The sequence below is a fragment of the Drosophila tropicalis genome, unplaced genomic scaffold (assembly GCF_018151085.1).
Source record: "Drosophila tropicalis isolate 14030-0801.00 unplaced genomic scaffold, ASM1815108v1 contig_859, whole genome shotgun sequence".
NCBI lineage: Eukaryota > Metazoa > Arthropoda > Insecta > Diptera > Drosophilidae > Drosophila > Drosophila tropicalis.
The window spans coordinates 8,487,076-8,501,474 of record NW_027173353.1 but is presented as its reverse complement, the minus strand read 5'-3'; the positions used below and the strand labels follow the sequence as shown (position 1 = coordinate 8,501,474).

Genomic DNA, 14,399 nt, shown 5'->3' with positions numbered 1-14,399 from the left:
CTTACATATACTCCTCAGATTTCATTTTTCTTTTCTATTCTGTAGTCCTCGGAAGATGAGTTATCTAGTTGGCCAGGTCAATTAGGGAACTGAACAACGAGAATCCGGGTTCGAATTAATTTATTATTAATTTTGAATAATTGCCTTATAATCCTTATTCTCTTTCAAGCCTTTTGTTAACCATAGCAAGACCGATCTAAAGCAGATTATTAGGCTTTTTGGAGTTTTGTTTATAAATTGGAATTCTTTTCTCTAAAACCACTTCTTACTTTAAAATCGGTAGATATTGAAGCCTTCTCTGTAGTAATTTTGTTATAGAGGATAGGGTTATTTTTTGATTCTCGGCAGATCTACCAATCTAGTTCAAAAAATAAAGTCAATTGGAATCCGTTTTCTTTTTTCCCTGTGGAGTTAAACTGACATAAATAGTTGTCTTTTAGCCGAATAACTATTTAAATTTTAAAATATAGGAAAGCCTTAATTTTTTGTCAAATTTCACAATTCACCTAAAAGAAATTGTAATATCGATATTTTTAATAAAGACCAAACTCGTATATCTTTATATTTTGAACTGCATCAGTAGTTTTTTAGGTATCTCGATGGATTTTTTTCCAAATTTTTTGTGAAAGTTTTTGTTAAAACTGTCATTTCTTAGAAAAAGGACTATTTTTCATTGACTAATAACATTTAAAATATTATTTTTTTCTGGATCCATATGAACACGGAATAAAATTCTAATATCACTCAAATTTGGGGCGACTGAAGACTGGCAACGGAATGTAAAAAGTTAGAGTCCCCTAACGACATGGATGTAAATATGTCTTAAAATATTAATATAAATAAATGTTTATATTTCGTAGTTATAGTTTAAAAATTTCTGGTGTCTCTGATGCTGCTAGTGAGAATAATAAAATCTCATTTTCCGAGATTTCGCCCCCAAAAGAGATTTCAAAGAGATGGAATTAGATGTCTTAAGATTTCTTCCCTTTCCAATTGTGAGAAACTCTGTTATAGAAAGCTTAAAAAGCAAAAATTAATACTTTTATGGCATGTTGTATAAAACCATCGTGATTACTAACTAAAAAACTAATGATAATGTTCAATTCACGGAAACCGAATTACACAGTATAATTAATTGTTATAAATTTATGTAGCAAGAATAGTAAATTTAAAGTTGTTGATATTGCTATTTGAAATCTAATAAATATTTTTTATAAGTTACATTAAAAAACCATAAGAATTTTATGTAAAATTCTATTCCTAAACTTGTCTATTTTCATGAAAGTTAAGTACATTTTGCAGTTCATTCACTTTAAATAACTGGATTAAAACCCATTTACCATAAAACAAACAGAAGCCATAATCTAGGATACATATTTGTTAAAGACAATATATTATTTTTTCAACGGACTGAAATAATTTAATCACCAACGGAAATGCAGCCCCGATTGGAATCAATGAATTTTCCACACGATGAAATTACAAATAAATTTACATACATACATACATACATATACATATGTACATACATATATGTATACTTCACGTAAAGGGAAACGAAATTTCGCAGAGCAATTTTCATGGGTATAGCCGAACTGTGTATGGCGGATGTGTGTATTATATTCAATTTACCAACTTTTATGACTCCTCCCACTAGACACCACCGGAGCCCTGTTTCCCATATCGTTAAAGTGCTTGGCTATTGGCCAACCTGCTTGGTGGTTACTTTACATATTCACACACTCACGAGGTCTTACTGGTGAATGACAAATACAATAATATATTCAATATATGTATGTATGTATACACGTTCAACCATATTTGTAAAAAGCTGAGGACACACATCATCTACATACATACATATAAGCATCTATATGTATATTTACGAATATGATGTGCAATCTGATTAAAAAAACTCTTGTACTCTCAATTAATAACTACTTACAAACATCTTAAACAAAGAAATCGTAGCACAAACTGGTTTAATATGTTAAATACGAGTCGGGTGAGTTGATAAGCAACATTAATTAAGGCATCTATCGTATAATTTTCGTTGATTAAACAATCATTACTGATGACTTTCGCATTGGAATGACAGTTGTTGATTAACTACTTACAATTAGTGGCTTTTTAAGTCAAATTAGATTTAATTTTTTCTTTCTTAGTAAACTTCAAGTAAGAAATAATGAAAAATTAAAACAAAAGTGTTTATTCAATGTTTAGTGACAAAACTACAATGAATTAAGATCCATTAATAGCGGTGGGACAGTTTAAAAAATGTCTTAGTTATTATTCAAGTAAAATCTACTTGGATGTAAATATCTTAAAAATATTTCAAAGCCCCAGCTTAAGACCTTTAAACTGCCAGACTTCTAAAATATCAGGATGTAATTAAGTCTTCCTTCTCTAATTAATCGTAGAGTAATGTTTGGTACTATCTTGACCAGAAAGAAGACTCTCGTGAGCTATAAACCAGTTAAACCTATCAGTACCCTGTAGACTTACCAGAAATTGGATTTCTCTATCTTTAAAACACTCTAACTATGCTTTACATGAACCTTTTCGAGTCTGATTACAATCTTCTCTATCCCATAATCAAATCAGAAGCCTCTCTTTCTTTAAACCTCCATTCTATCACATTTAGCTCGTAATTAGCTATAGTCAATTATATTTGTAATGTTTTTCCGTTTTATATAAAAAAAGAACAAATAAATGAACAAGTAAATTACTCAGATTTACCTTTTGTCATTGGCAATAATAATTATATTTTTAAACTTATCTAATGCTGACCCCTCTAACTAACTAATTGGCTATAATTTTACTGAATGTAAACCTTAAATTTTAAATTTAAACACTAATTCTTCTTTTTAAAAGTCATAAAAATTTATAGAAACTAGACCCATTTAACCTATTTTTCTTCCGATAAGACGTAACACATAGATGGTTAAAATTATAGTCGAATAAGGATTCATTTTGTTGATCCTGCTTTAATTACGTTTGCGTATTCCAAAAATAAACTTAAGTATGCAATTAAAATTAATATAGGCCTTCAGTCTATATAGTCTAGGTTCAGATTCATATGTATTTACAAAGTAACTTAACTTGACTTATGTAAAATAGTATTTTTAGGGTTATTTTGAATCAACAAACCCGCCAATGGCTTTTGATAGTTTTCCCTTAATACCATTAACGAGAAATCCATTAGAAGCAACACATAATTATACTTATTGAATGATTATCTTAAAGTTCAAGTTTGTATCTTTTAAATCGTTGGCAATAAATTTTGATTATTGTTAATCGTTCAATTTGTTGGTTCAATGAGGTTAATAACAAGAGTTCATAACATTTGGATGTACCGCCCTATGTAAGTGACAGGATAAGGATAATGTATCCTTTTAATGTTAGTCTTCTATGCTAAGATACTTGACATTGTCGGATTATGGAATTTAACAAACAAACAGATGTTTTTTCTTCATAGAGTACCGAGTTTTTTGAACCAAAGGCATTTGTTTAATGTAAGACTGTTAAGCGTATCGTTTAAGCCATGTTTACATGGGATTACATTTGACTCGGTTAATTTAAATTGAATAGTTATATATCTTACCCTTAGAATCCTGCAGGCAGTTCTCCCCACAGGATCATTACATTTGGTTGCTCTTCTTGAGAAGATTTCGAACCTTTTGAATGAATTTAAATACTGTTGAATTAATGGAGTTTTACCCACATCACCTCTACCCCAAGACATTTGTTGTGGTTCTCAGTATGACGATTCGACATAGCTGGAGATGCAGTCAAAATATGTGAAATTGTATTTTACAATTGTAAAATATATTACGATTGATCGAGTTCAGTTCGGTGTGCGAACTTCCTTCGGATGGCATGTCACGTCGCGTCGTGTAATTCAATTTAAGCGTGCATTTTAAAAATAATAGTTTACATAAATATGCGCAAGCATAGAGAAATTGTGGAGCGTGACTAACTTGAAACATAAATTTCGTTTTTGTAAAGAAGCATATTCTTAACAACAATTTTATTGCTGCTGACGTTTGCTCAATTAATTGTATTATGCCTTTTTTCCATTTTTCTTTGTGAAATAATGTAATCACAACCACAATCACAACAAATTTCACGGCAAACAATTTTTAACACAACATAGGAAATTCGTTAACGTGGCCCGGGAGAGGGGGATGGGGAGGGATGGGTCGGGTCGGTTGGCTGGCTGCCTGTTTAACCCGAGATCGTAAATCTCTTTTGTATATTCCGCGCCATTGTTGCTTCTACTGGGTAACCCACCCAGTCGATTTGACATTTGCCATGTAAATGCGTAATAATCAGGACTTCCTATCCTTGCGAATGCAATACGGACTTCCAAATAAACGCTTTAATCTAATTGGTTGCGGTATACGGTTTACAGTTGTTACAATTATCCCATTGTTTGGACCACAGAAGCGACATGAAACCAAAAATACAACCAATACGTAAATACAACCAGAGCCAAGACCAAAGACACAAATGGCATAGGTAGACCACGAAAAGGAAACGCTGGCGTCATGTCTTCTAAAACGCCTATGAATTATGGATATACCCTTGCTTAAAGGATCATTACCTCGACCACCTCAAGTGTGAGTATATGATGTTCCTTGATCAACATGATGTCCCTTCTTATTAAACTTTCTCATTCTGTCAAATTTGATGGAAATGCTAAATCGAGTTTGCAGCATGTTCAATTTCTTGGTTAAGGGTATTCTAATGTCGGCATTTAAATAAAAACCCTGCTTCAATTGAAACAAGCAAAGATAGATTCAAAATTAATTACTCGTGCATATCATTAGCTAATTTGAATTAAAATATTGAAAACGGATCTGACAAAAAGATTTTAATTTTAGTTTAAGCTGCATATTTGTAAAATGTGTATTGAATAATTATGATATATAATTGTAATATACACCTAGAATTATAGTAATTAACTAAAACATTCCGCCCACTTGTTACTTAAGCAACAATTACCAATTCAATTAGACATTAAAGCTGACATTGTCCCGCCCAGCTGAATAAGTTTAGACAATTGCTGTAATAAGTTCAATTGGTCAAGTCAATAAACTGCATTTTGGATTCCAAAGTCTAGCACCCCAAGCCAGGTGCGAGATCATTCGCAAATGGTCTTACACTTTGGTGCTTTGCAGCTGCATCTGCGATCCATCAGATTGGATCCCTCAGACTGGATCATACTTGCATGTCCGTCTCTCAGTTCTTCATCAAGATCTAGGCCTCCCCATCGTGGCCTAGAGCTTATCGGTCGCCACTGGCACGTGCTATGCCAACCATTTTGCATACGAATCCCCTTGCTGACGACTTGGCCATCAATAACTCCTGACATAGACTGAAGCAGCTACATCCAGTGGATGACAGGCGATAAATATGCGCGGGCATTGTGCTCTAATACAACAAATATAATAATCAGAAGCATTAATTAGTAAATTCTGTACTTACTTGCGAAATATTAAAAGGTTGTATGCGCCAATCTAGACAAGTGATAAGACGATATCAAATAAATTTTATTTGTTAATAGATACTAAGTGTATATATCGTTATATCAGTTTTTCTATTTATTTTTTTTTTCAGCTTGTAGATAGAATGTCGATTCTAGATCGGCGCTTAGCTTTTAACTAATTATTAAGTCATCAAAAAAACAAAGCCATAAGCATATAGTAGTTATTAATTATTGAGCAATTTAGATAAACGTCGATATACATATGTAGGTATGATTGAGCTTGTACTAAAAGTCAGAAAAACTAGTTGTTCTTCCATTGATTCCCAAGAAAATTTAGCTTCGATCAGATGCATATTAAAATGCTTTTAGTGTTTAAATACCAAAGGTAAAATCAACTCCAAATCGTGTTGGAAACTAACTCCGACTACTCTGAAGTATATCGAAAAGAATATTATTGTTTCCTTGAGTTTTTTGATTAATTAATGTAAATAAATGAAGTACTGAAAAAAGTAATAATTTCACAGAGAAAGCGTTTGGAATAATAAGCAATGTACAAACATTGAAAACACTAAGAAACTCCATGATCCGTTGATTACTTATTTAACCAGGACATATTTTAATGTTTCTTTTCCTTCGAAAGAAGCATTAATTGGCTTGTAGCTTGAATTTAAAAGGGGTTACTTATTGTATATTAAAAGCGCCATAAAATAACACACAAAAGGAAGCACTTCCGGCCTTCATATCCAGACGTAAATCATCTTTAGTGAACGGTTTAAAGTTATTTGTGAAAGATGAGTTGGTAAACATGTGTTAAGTAAATAAAATTTAATGATGTATAAAAATTTGAAGATTGAAGAAATCCTCGTTATGCTATCCAAGGGAAGAACACTTGAAATGTGGCTGAAGGATGTTGGTTTTGTTGTTTTTTTTAGCAAGAGTTGGTCTAGTAGTAACACCACCTGTCGTATGGCGAAGCCAACAATGCCTTTAGTCATAGTTTACATTAAATAATGAAACCCATAAATTTAAAAAGGTAACTGCTGTGCTAGGTGTCAGAACCGTAATTAGAGATATTGGCTTTAAATAATCGAGGGGCACACATTTGTTCACTTTTTACTCGCCGACATCGCAGCGGCACGCCTGTGTTTCGGCACCGAACACCACAGAACAAAAAAAGGTGTTAGAAAAGGGCGATATAAAGGTAGAAAAGGTAGATACACACACACATACATTCAAACAAATGTATATCATTCCCATTCTGGCTCATCCGTGCGATTGTAAGTATGTTTTCTTTCTTTCTGTATCTCTTGTACGAAACAACAATCATGTGTGTTTGTGTGTGTGTGTGAGTGTGTGGTTTCTCTGTCTGTTTGTGCTCCTGCCTGCTGATCATCGATATTGCCAGTGATAGGCTGTCTGTCGTCTCCAACTGGTGTCTGCGGAAACTAGTTAACAGCATGTTTTCCATCATTAACATCAAGACAGCTGTTAAATGATAGGCCGAATTAGACTAAACACCTTTAATTACATGGTTAAGGATTGTCAGGTGTTTTGCACCTCATTAGATCAGATTAGTATTCGGAAACATCCGAATATGTACATACACACACACAAACATATGTGTGTGTGTGAAGATCTTTTGCAAATTCACACTTTGACTGACGGAACTTCCCATGGGATATAATTAGATAGGATGTAGACCAACAAAATTAAGCAAATTAACGAAAACGAACCCTAAGGAAATAATGTCTTTTGAATAGTTTTGTACAAGAACTAATAAATACAAGTAAAATATATGAAGCAGGAAAGTCAATATGAGGAATGGATAATTATGTTTTCCGGTTTCATTATATTTACAACTCATGCAAAGAACTTTGACTTTACTTTAAAAACATTTAAATTTGGCGAGTTAACTGGAACATAATTCTGATATATTACTTAGTAATTAGTAATCCATAAACCTAAATATAAGCTTGCTAATGCAAATAATAAGAATACTTTCCACTCTTCCCATGTAAAAGTTATCAATTATAAGCAGTTAAAACCCCTCAAGCGAAGATATTGTTTTTTTCTATAAATTTTGGACAATTTGTCAATTTTTCGCAGTAATTAAAGTAAAGCATTGCTATTTGACTGAAAGACATTATTGTAGCTTGAAAATAAAGTCATATAACTTTTCAAAAAATCAAAGAAATTGACTAAATTAGAGCTTCATGAAATAAAGGTTTATTGAAAAAAACTTTAAAATATATTGCTTTAACGCTTTTTTGTATTTACCACCAAGACCATATTTGACGAACCGAAAGCTGTTCGAATATGTAGTGAACTTTTAGTGTAATTGGAATTATTTGATCTCTTCCCAGCTACATTATAATTAAAACTTAGTTCTTGTTTAGAAAATAAATGTTTTCAAAATATTTTGATGTACATATTTGCACGTTTAATCCTGAAAATACAAAGTAAAAGCGGAGGAAACATACAGAACAGCTCGTATGTGTCCTGTTTTTTTAATTGCCTCCATATTCTATAAACAGCGACAGCACTTGACCATAGAAAAAGGAGCGAACAGGCCTTAAGTTGTGCCACTTGGTTTATCATCCCTTACATTATCTATGGAAATTCTACAATAACAGATGCTTTTCGATATTAACTATAAAAAGATGAATTAAAAATTCAGCTTTTTTTTTCATTGTTGATAAAATATAAAGATAATGCAAACCACAATTAATATTTTTCCAATAAACACTTACTTAATGACAAGCTCAAAATAACAGACGGTTAACATAGCTCTGCAGAGCGCCGAAATGTTAGCCTAAAAATGTTGAGCATACTTTTAGGCTACTCTTCAGTGAGTTTAAATTAATTTCCTTAAATAACGTATGACATTTTTCAAAATGAATCAGAATTATGTATCATATGAAAGTATACGACTCATCTTGCTTTCTGATAATTCCTCTTTCATTATAGTTGAAACGTGGCATGTCAGTGCCCAGTTAGGGATCAAGTATTTAACTTCACAGATGAAATAGTTAATACGTTTTATTAAATTTGTATTAAACACAGTTAGACCATTAAAAAGAATATCTCAAATGTTATCAGCATTGACACGTTCCACTTGATTTCGTTTAAGGACATCTGTCGTTGTGTGCCAATAAATAGGGTGGAGTGTTAATGTTATCCAGCATCACGACAGATCTATTTTGGGCCTTTCCCTTTTAACAAATTTGCTTATCAAATTGAATAGTTATGGTAGCACTTGAACATTCAACTCCTTGAAAAATTTAAATAGAAATACAATGCCAACACAGAGTTAGTTTATTATGAAAGAAAGCTGAAGTCATTCTCTGGTCGACTAACGCAATACTGTGATACTGTAAATCGGAAAAGCAATACTTGGTGAAACATTTAATCTAAAAAACGCGTATAAAGTCTACCTACATGCACACATAAATTGATAAATTTCTTGTATTGTCACATGTTTTGCTTTAAAGGTTTATCAAAGGCAATCAACGATAAGAAATAAAGTAATTGAGGCTATCAGCAAAAATGTATATTTAATGTGTCTTAGCTTTATCAAAGCGGATTGATTAATAAACATTTAATTTCATTTCTGTGCGCTTCCGTATTTGACGTGAAACCGAGAGCGCGTTTCGCGGTAGCTCGGTTAAAGGAATATAAATCTAATTATAACAAATAACCGATATTAAGTGTAATATAAATCAAATGGTTTAGTTAAATCCGTCAACTAACACTAAAAATGTATAAAAATTCAATACTCGAATAATGAAATTCCTCAATGATAGAGATTTGATAATTGTGAAAAATGCCAATGCCACTGAAGATTCAGGTCAGTAGAGCATTTTAAAAGAATATGTGATTTATGTGATTTAATGTGTTATTTAAAATATTTATTAGAAAAAAACTAGAGAATTTTTGTTTTGGTGAATAATTTGGTTGTAGTGCAAGTTGTCCTTTAGTCGCTGCAAGATGTTGTCTGGCTTCTGGCGGGTTTGTGTCTTTTTAAGGATTCTATCAACTGGCCAAGAACTGATTGGTCGTTCATTAATATTATAATGAATTTTAAAAGATTTTCTGAACTCGGATTATTGTTACAAAAGAAACTTCCTGGATGTAGTAAGAACTCACCTTTATTTTCGTTACGAATGTGAAAATTACGAGAGCACTTAAGCAATGGTTATAAATATATACACAAATGAAAGAATATTGACTAAGAATCGTGTGAAACCTTCGGACTGCTGGGGGCACTTTTACTAAGTAAACAACAAAAAACTAGACAATGTGGTTAAATTTCTTTTTTATTATATGAATTTAAATTGAATTTTGTTTATGGCCTTTGTACCCTATATTGAATCGTCATTCTGGTCTAATCTTTATTGCAGATTCGTCCAACGAAGTCCCCTACGTGATAGGCGGCGCCGTTTTTGGGATTTTTATAGTCATTATATTAATTGTGGTAGTTGCTCTTGCAGTGATGTAAGTATGATATTTAAAATATGTAAATATATGTAGGTAGATACATACATATAAACTAATGGAAAATGTGAATGTTATCTAAAGAAAGGTACTAGAATCGAATTTAGAAGATTACAGACTTGTGAATGAGAGGACCGATAAAGTTTTGAAAATGTCTTTAAAAAAGTAAAAATTAACTTTTGTTAAAGCTCCTTTTCTTTAAGAAGAACTTGCTTCCCTCCTAGCAATCAGAGAGAAGGAATACATACATATACGACTGATAATTCTCCATAGATACTTGCAATAGAAAGGTGCAATTTTTTTCCTCTAACTAAGAGCAAAAGCAATTGATAACTCAATCGTTAGAACATATTTGAAGTTTCTGTTCAAAACCTCTTTTTGTACCCAATCTTTGATACAAATTATTTGTTTGCGGCCAATTCACTTTATCTCAAACAACTTGAGTTGTTGGCATGGCAACAAGCAACCGACTGCCTCGAGATACAATATTAGAATTCAATTTGCAAGAGTATGCAAAAAACGAAAACAAAAAATAAAACAAAATTGCGGGCAAAAGACATCAAGTCTAATAACGCTCAGGCGTCTGAGTGTATAACAGTTTTATTTCTCAATTGGTCAGTCTACGAATACATCCAAACTGAATTCTCTACACAAACAAGAACACTTGTACATACATATATGTGTGCATCTATGGTTGCGTGCATGTTTGTATCTATGATGTCGATGCATACATACATACATACATGCATAGGTACTAGAGAGAGAGAGAGGGAGGGAGAGGAGCGAATTCGCACTCGAATCACCTTCCTTCTCAAAAATAGAATACAATTTATTTATACACACGTGTAGCTTGATGTATGTAGATATGTACATCTTACATACATACATACATCAGTTTATTTGACGTCAGCATGTCTGCAATGTGAGGGTGTTAGTAAGCAATGCCACTTTTCGAAATGTAGATACATTTATGTACATATGTATGTACATATGTATAGGTTTCTTTTTGTACTCAGCAACAACAGTGCTTACGAGTGAGCTAGAGCTAACGACTGTGGGAAAGAGAAAGATTGATCTCTGTTTCTGTTAACCAAGTTTAACATTACGATTGCAAAATAAAATCGGTGTTATCGATATGAGCAGCTAACTTAAAAACAAAAACGTCGTTGTTATCGATGCGCCTCCAGCTCTAATATTTAGCCTTTGTTCAGATACAGATACATTGTTCAGATACACTCAATCGTTCAACCCGAGGTGAAGTGAAACATTTCGCGTTGCGAGAATAGTATTCTGAAATACATACATATATACTATACATACATACATATGTATATATGTATGTACATTTTAAACTGTGAAAGTTATTAACAGTGACATTGAATATATAAAGAAAGAACAGAACCAATAAATTGATACGATAGGCAGAATAAAGATACTAAACCAAATGTACTATCTTGTGGCGTACAGTTAACTAATTTTGCAGCCGAAAGGCTGCTATTACGACACCAAAACGGACGGTACATACATAAAAGACGTGCATACATACATATGTACATACATACATACATAGTTACATATCAATAATAGGGCTATATGGAGGCAAGCCAAAAACCACAACGACAACGGCCACATTCATTCAACCCACCCAAAATGCCAACCCAAGTACAGAAAATCGATATTCTAGTCAAATTTTAACTGCTTGGTGCTGCTTACCTGAAACGCTAGCGTGTTTTTAGTATATTGAAGACCTTTTTACCACTCGCACTCGGTTCGAGAATTGTTCACATTTTGTATTTGGTGTGCTTTGTGAGATCCAGAAACATACCTACCTACTAAATTCATATTAAGAGATGGTCAACGGTAACACTGGAACACTAACCATGCGTCTTGTCCGTAGTAAACTGCGTAAACGCGAGGAGACGCTAAGTGCCACCACGAATGGAACAACCACCATTGAAGTCCATCAGGAAAATGCCAACACGGAGCAGCCAAATATGGAGCAGCAGCAGCAGCAGCAATGTCAATCCAATTCAGAATCCAATAACAATAACAAAGCAGCAATAGTAAAGAACAATAAAAATGGCCAACAAGTTACTTTTGTACGAACCCAAGGAACGGGGACCAATGACCATGTAAACGTTATTGATAATTCTGAGTGGACATTTCCTCCGAAAGCGCCAACACCACACATCTACCATTGCATTAACCCGGTAAGTATATACATAATGTAACCTATGTACACACATCCCTCCCATACATACAAATGCGTATTTATAGATACAAGAGCCCTTCAGAAAGGAAACAATTTATATACATACAATTACATTCTGTTTTCGCCAACACTGTTCATAATATTTGAGGAAATAGTTTTGTAACACGCAATAGAAAACGGCGACCTTTTGTTTTTGGGATCGGAAATATTGGATTTTGTTGCCAAACGTGTGAAGAGGGCATTAAAAATTCGACAACTGAGGCTTTAATACGACTTGCGGATTTAACCTGTCCCCCCTATAATGACGAATGAAATTATGATTAGATATTTCTTTGAATTATGGGAACACCAGAAAGCTTGTTTTCCCTGTTATAAATTATTTCTGTTGACGCAAGCAAAGTATAAATTTATATACAAAATATTTGTGTATTATAAATATATTTACCCTCCATCACGCTTTGCTTTTGAATGTGGCTCTCAGTTAATATGAGATGATCGCAGCGTCGACTGATGGATGGATGGATGGATGAAGTCACATATCGCGAATCCACATTCGCGAATAATTAACAAGAAACAAATCGTACCAAAGTCCAGCGAGTATATCAAAAGAAAGAAAAAACCTGTACTCATTACATTTCCGGTGTTGAAACTTCTTTTCTTTCAAAAAGCTACGCTTTCTCCATACACATAAACGAACCGACTTTTGCATGAGTTACCCAAAGATACTTCCGTACTTGAAATTGCTCAGTATCTACACATGCCTTTGCTAATTGAATAGTGGATAGTCTATATGTAGGTACATCGTTCATACACACAATGATGTACAGCACATGTGTCTATTTTGCCATTTTTAAATTTTCAAAATATTTTGATTTTGTATCTTCACATTTTGCAAAAAAACAATTCTGTTTGTATGTACAGTTGCAAAAATATATACGCAGATAAAAATACATATGTACATACATGAGTGGATATTGTATTAGTAACGAAAAATGTGAGAGAGTTAAGCCACAAACAATACTATACATTTGTGAAAAAATATACATACAAACATAGATACATACACATACATATACATTTGACTGCTCTCAGTTTTATGTACGACACGCGCTCAAATACAATTAGTATTGTATTGCATATGTATGTATATATGTGGGTGTTTACATACACACAGATACACGTTAAAATATATATACATATATGTATGTATTTAGGCTGTCGGACGTGGTTAACAACAGCGACGTTTCGTACAGATTTTTACACAAAAACAAAAACAAGAAAAAACCCCATCAAAGTTGACGAATAAATATGACTTTTTAATATACATACATACTACTCATGTATGTACATATACTAAATATTAAAATAATTTTGAAAGCGATATTAAGTTAAATGGGGAAATACATTATTTTTTGTTAATGATTAAAATAGAAGGTTGTTGTAATTGACATTTATTTATATACATATATTGCCAATCATTGAATCATCAGCTAAAATTAAAGCGGAATAAAACAAATCTTGTCTGTTTTAAATACCCTTGGGAACTATTATCGTTTGACATCATAGAAACAAACATCTCTGTCAATGTATGCATGTGTATTCAAGTGTGTGTGTATGTGTGTGTGTGTGTGTGTGTGAGTCTAAATAATCATTAACAACCAAGCCGTTTGTGTTTCTATGCGACCAAATTACTAAGTTCTGTAAGCTCGAATATTCGCTGTTTAGGAAACTGAATAGGGTATAGAATGTCAATCACCGGAAGGAAATGTTCATTTTATGTATGTGTGTGTGTGTGTGTTATATATTGAATACCATAGTAATTTGTTTTTTATCTTTGCAGGAGTTATTGGTAGACAAAGGTAGCTTTAAAGGATTCCGTAAACAATTCAGTGGACGATTCAAACGATTGGTAGCTCGAAAACCGGAACCTGCGCCAGTGATACCTCCCGAATTAAAGCCACAATTAAAAACAATATACGTTTATTAAACTTGAACTTGAGGAAAGTTTAACTACAACGTATGCACAAAAGTGGACATAGTTGGATATTATACTACTTTATTAAGCTAACCACTGCTTTGTATTATTATTTGCAAGACTTTTTAGTAATGATAATACACAAAAAGAAAAAACAAGAAGAAAAAAAAAACGACAAAAAACAACCTGCATATACAAAATTAAACAAAATACTAGCTTAAATTCTT

General features: G+C 32.8%; 1 protein-coding gene and 1 long non-coding RNA gene across 2 annotated transcripts; one reads left to right on the top strand and one right to left on the bottom strand.

The window, feature by feature from the left end:
* Positions 1 to 5,338: 5,338 nt before the first annotated feature.
* On the bottom strand, positions 5,339 to 8,344 carry LOC137581686 (uncharacterized). The gene is made up of 3 exons (XR_011033224.1): positions 8,242 to 8,344; positions 5,491 to 5,522; positions 5,339 to 5,436 (listed from the first exon to the last, which is right to left on the bottom strand). It is a non-coding gene; the product is annotated as an uncharacterized lncRNA (long non-coding RNA).
* Positions 8,345 to 9,259: 915 nt separating this feature from the next.
* LOC137582764 (uncharacterized) lies at positions 9,260 to 14,372 on the top strand. Its single transcript, XM_068297434.1, has 4 exons — positions 9,260 to 9,338; positions 9,892 to 9,985; positions 11,883 to 12,195; positions 14,038 to 14,372. Exons 1-4 carry the CDS (start codon positions 9,275 to 9,277, stop codon positions 14,182 to 14,184), a joined length of 618 nt encoding a protein of 205 aa, XP_068153535.1. The 5' UTR covers positions 9,260 to 9,274; the 3' UTR covers positions 14,185 to 14,372.
* The last annotated feature ends 27 nt before the right edge of the window (positions 14,373 to 14,399 follow it).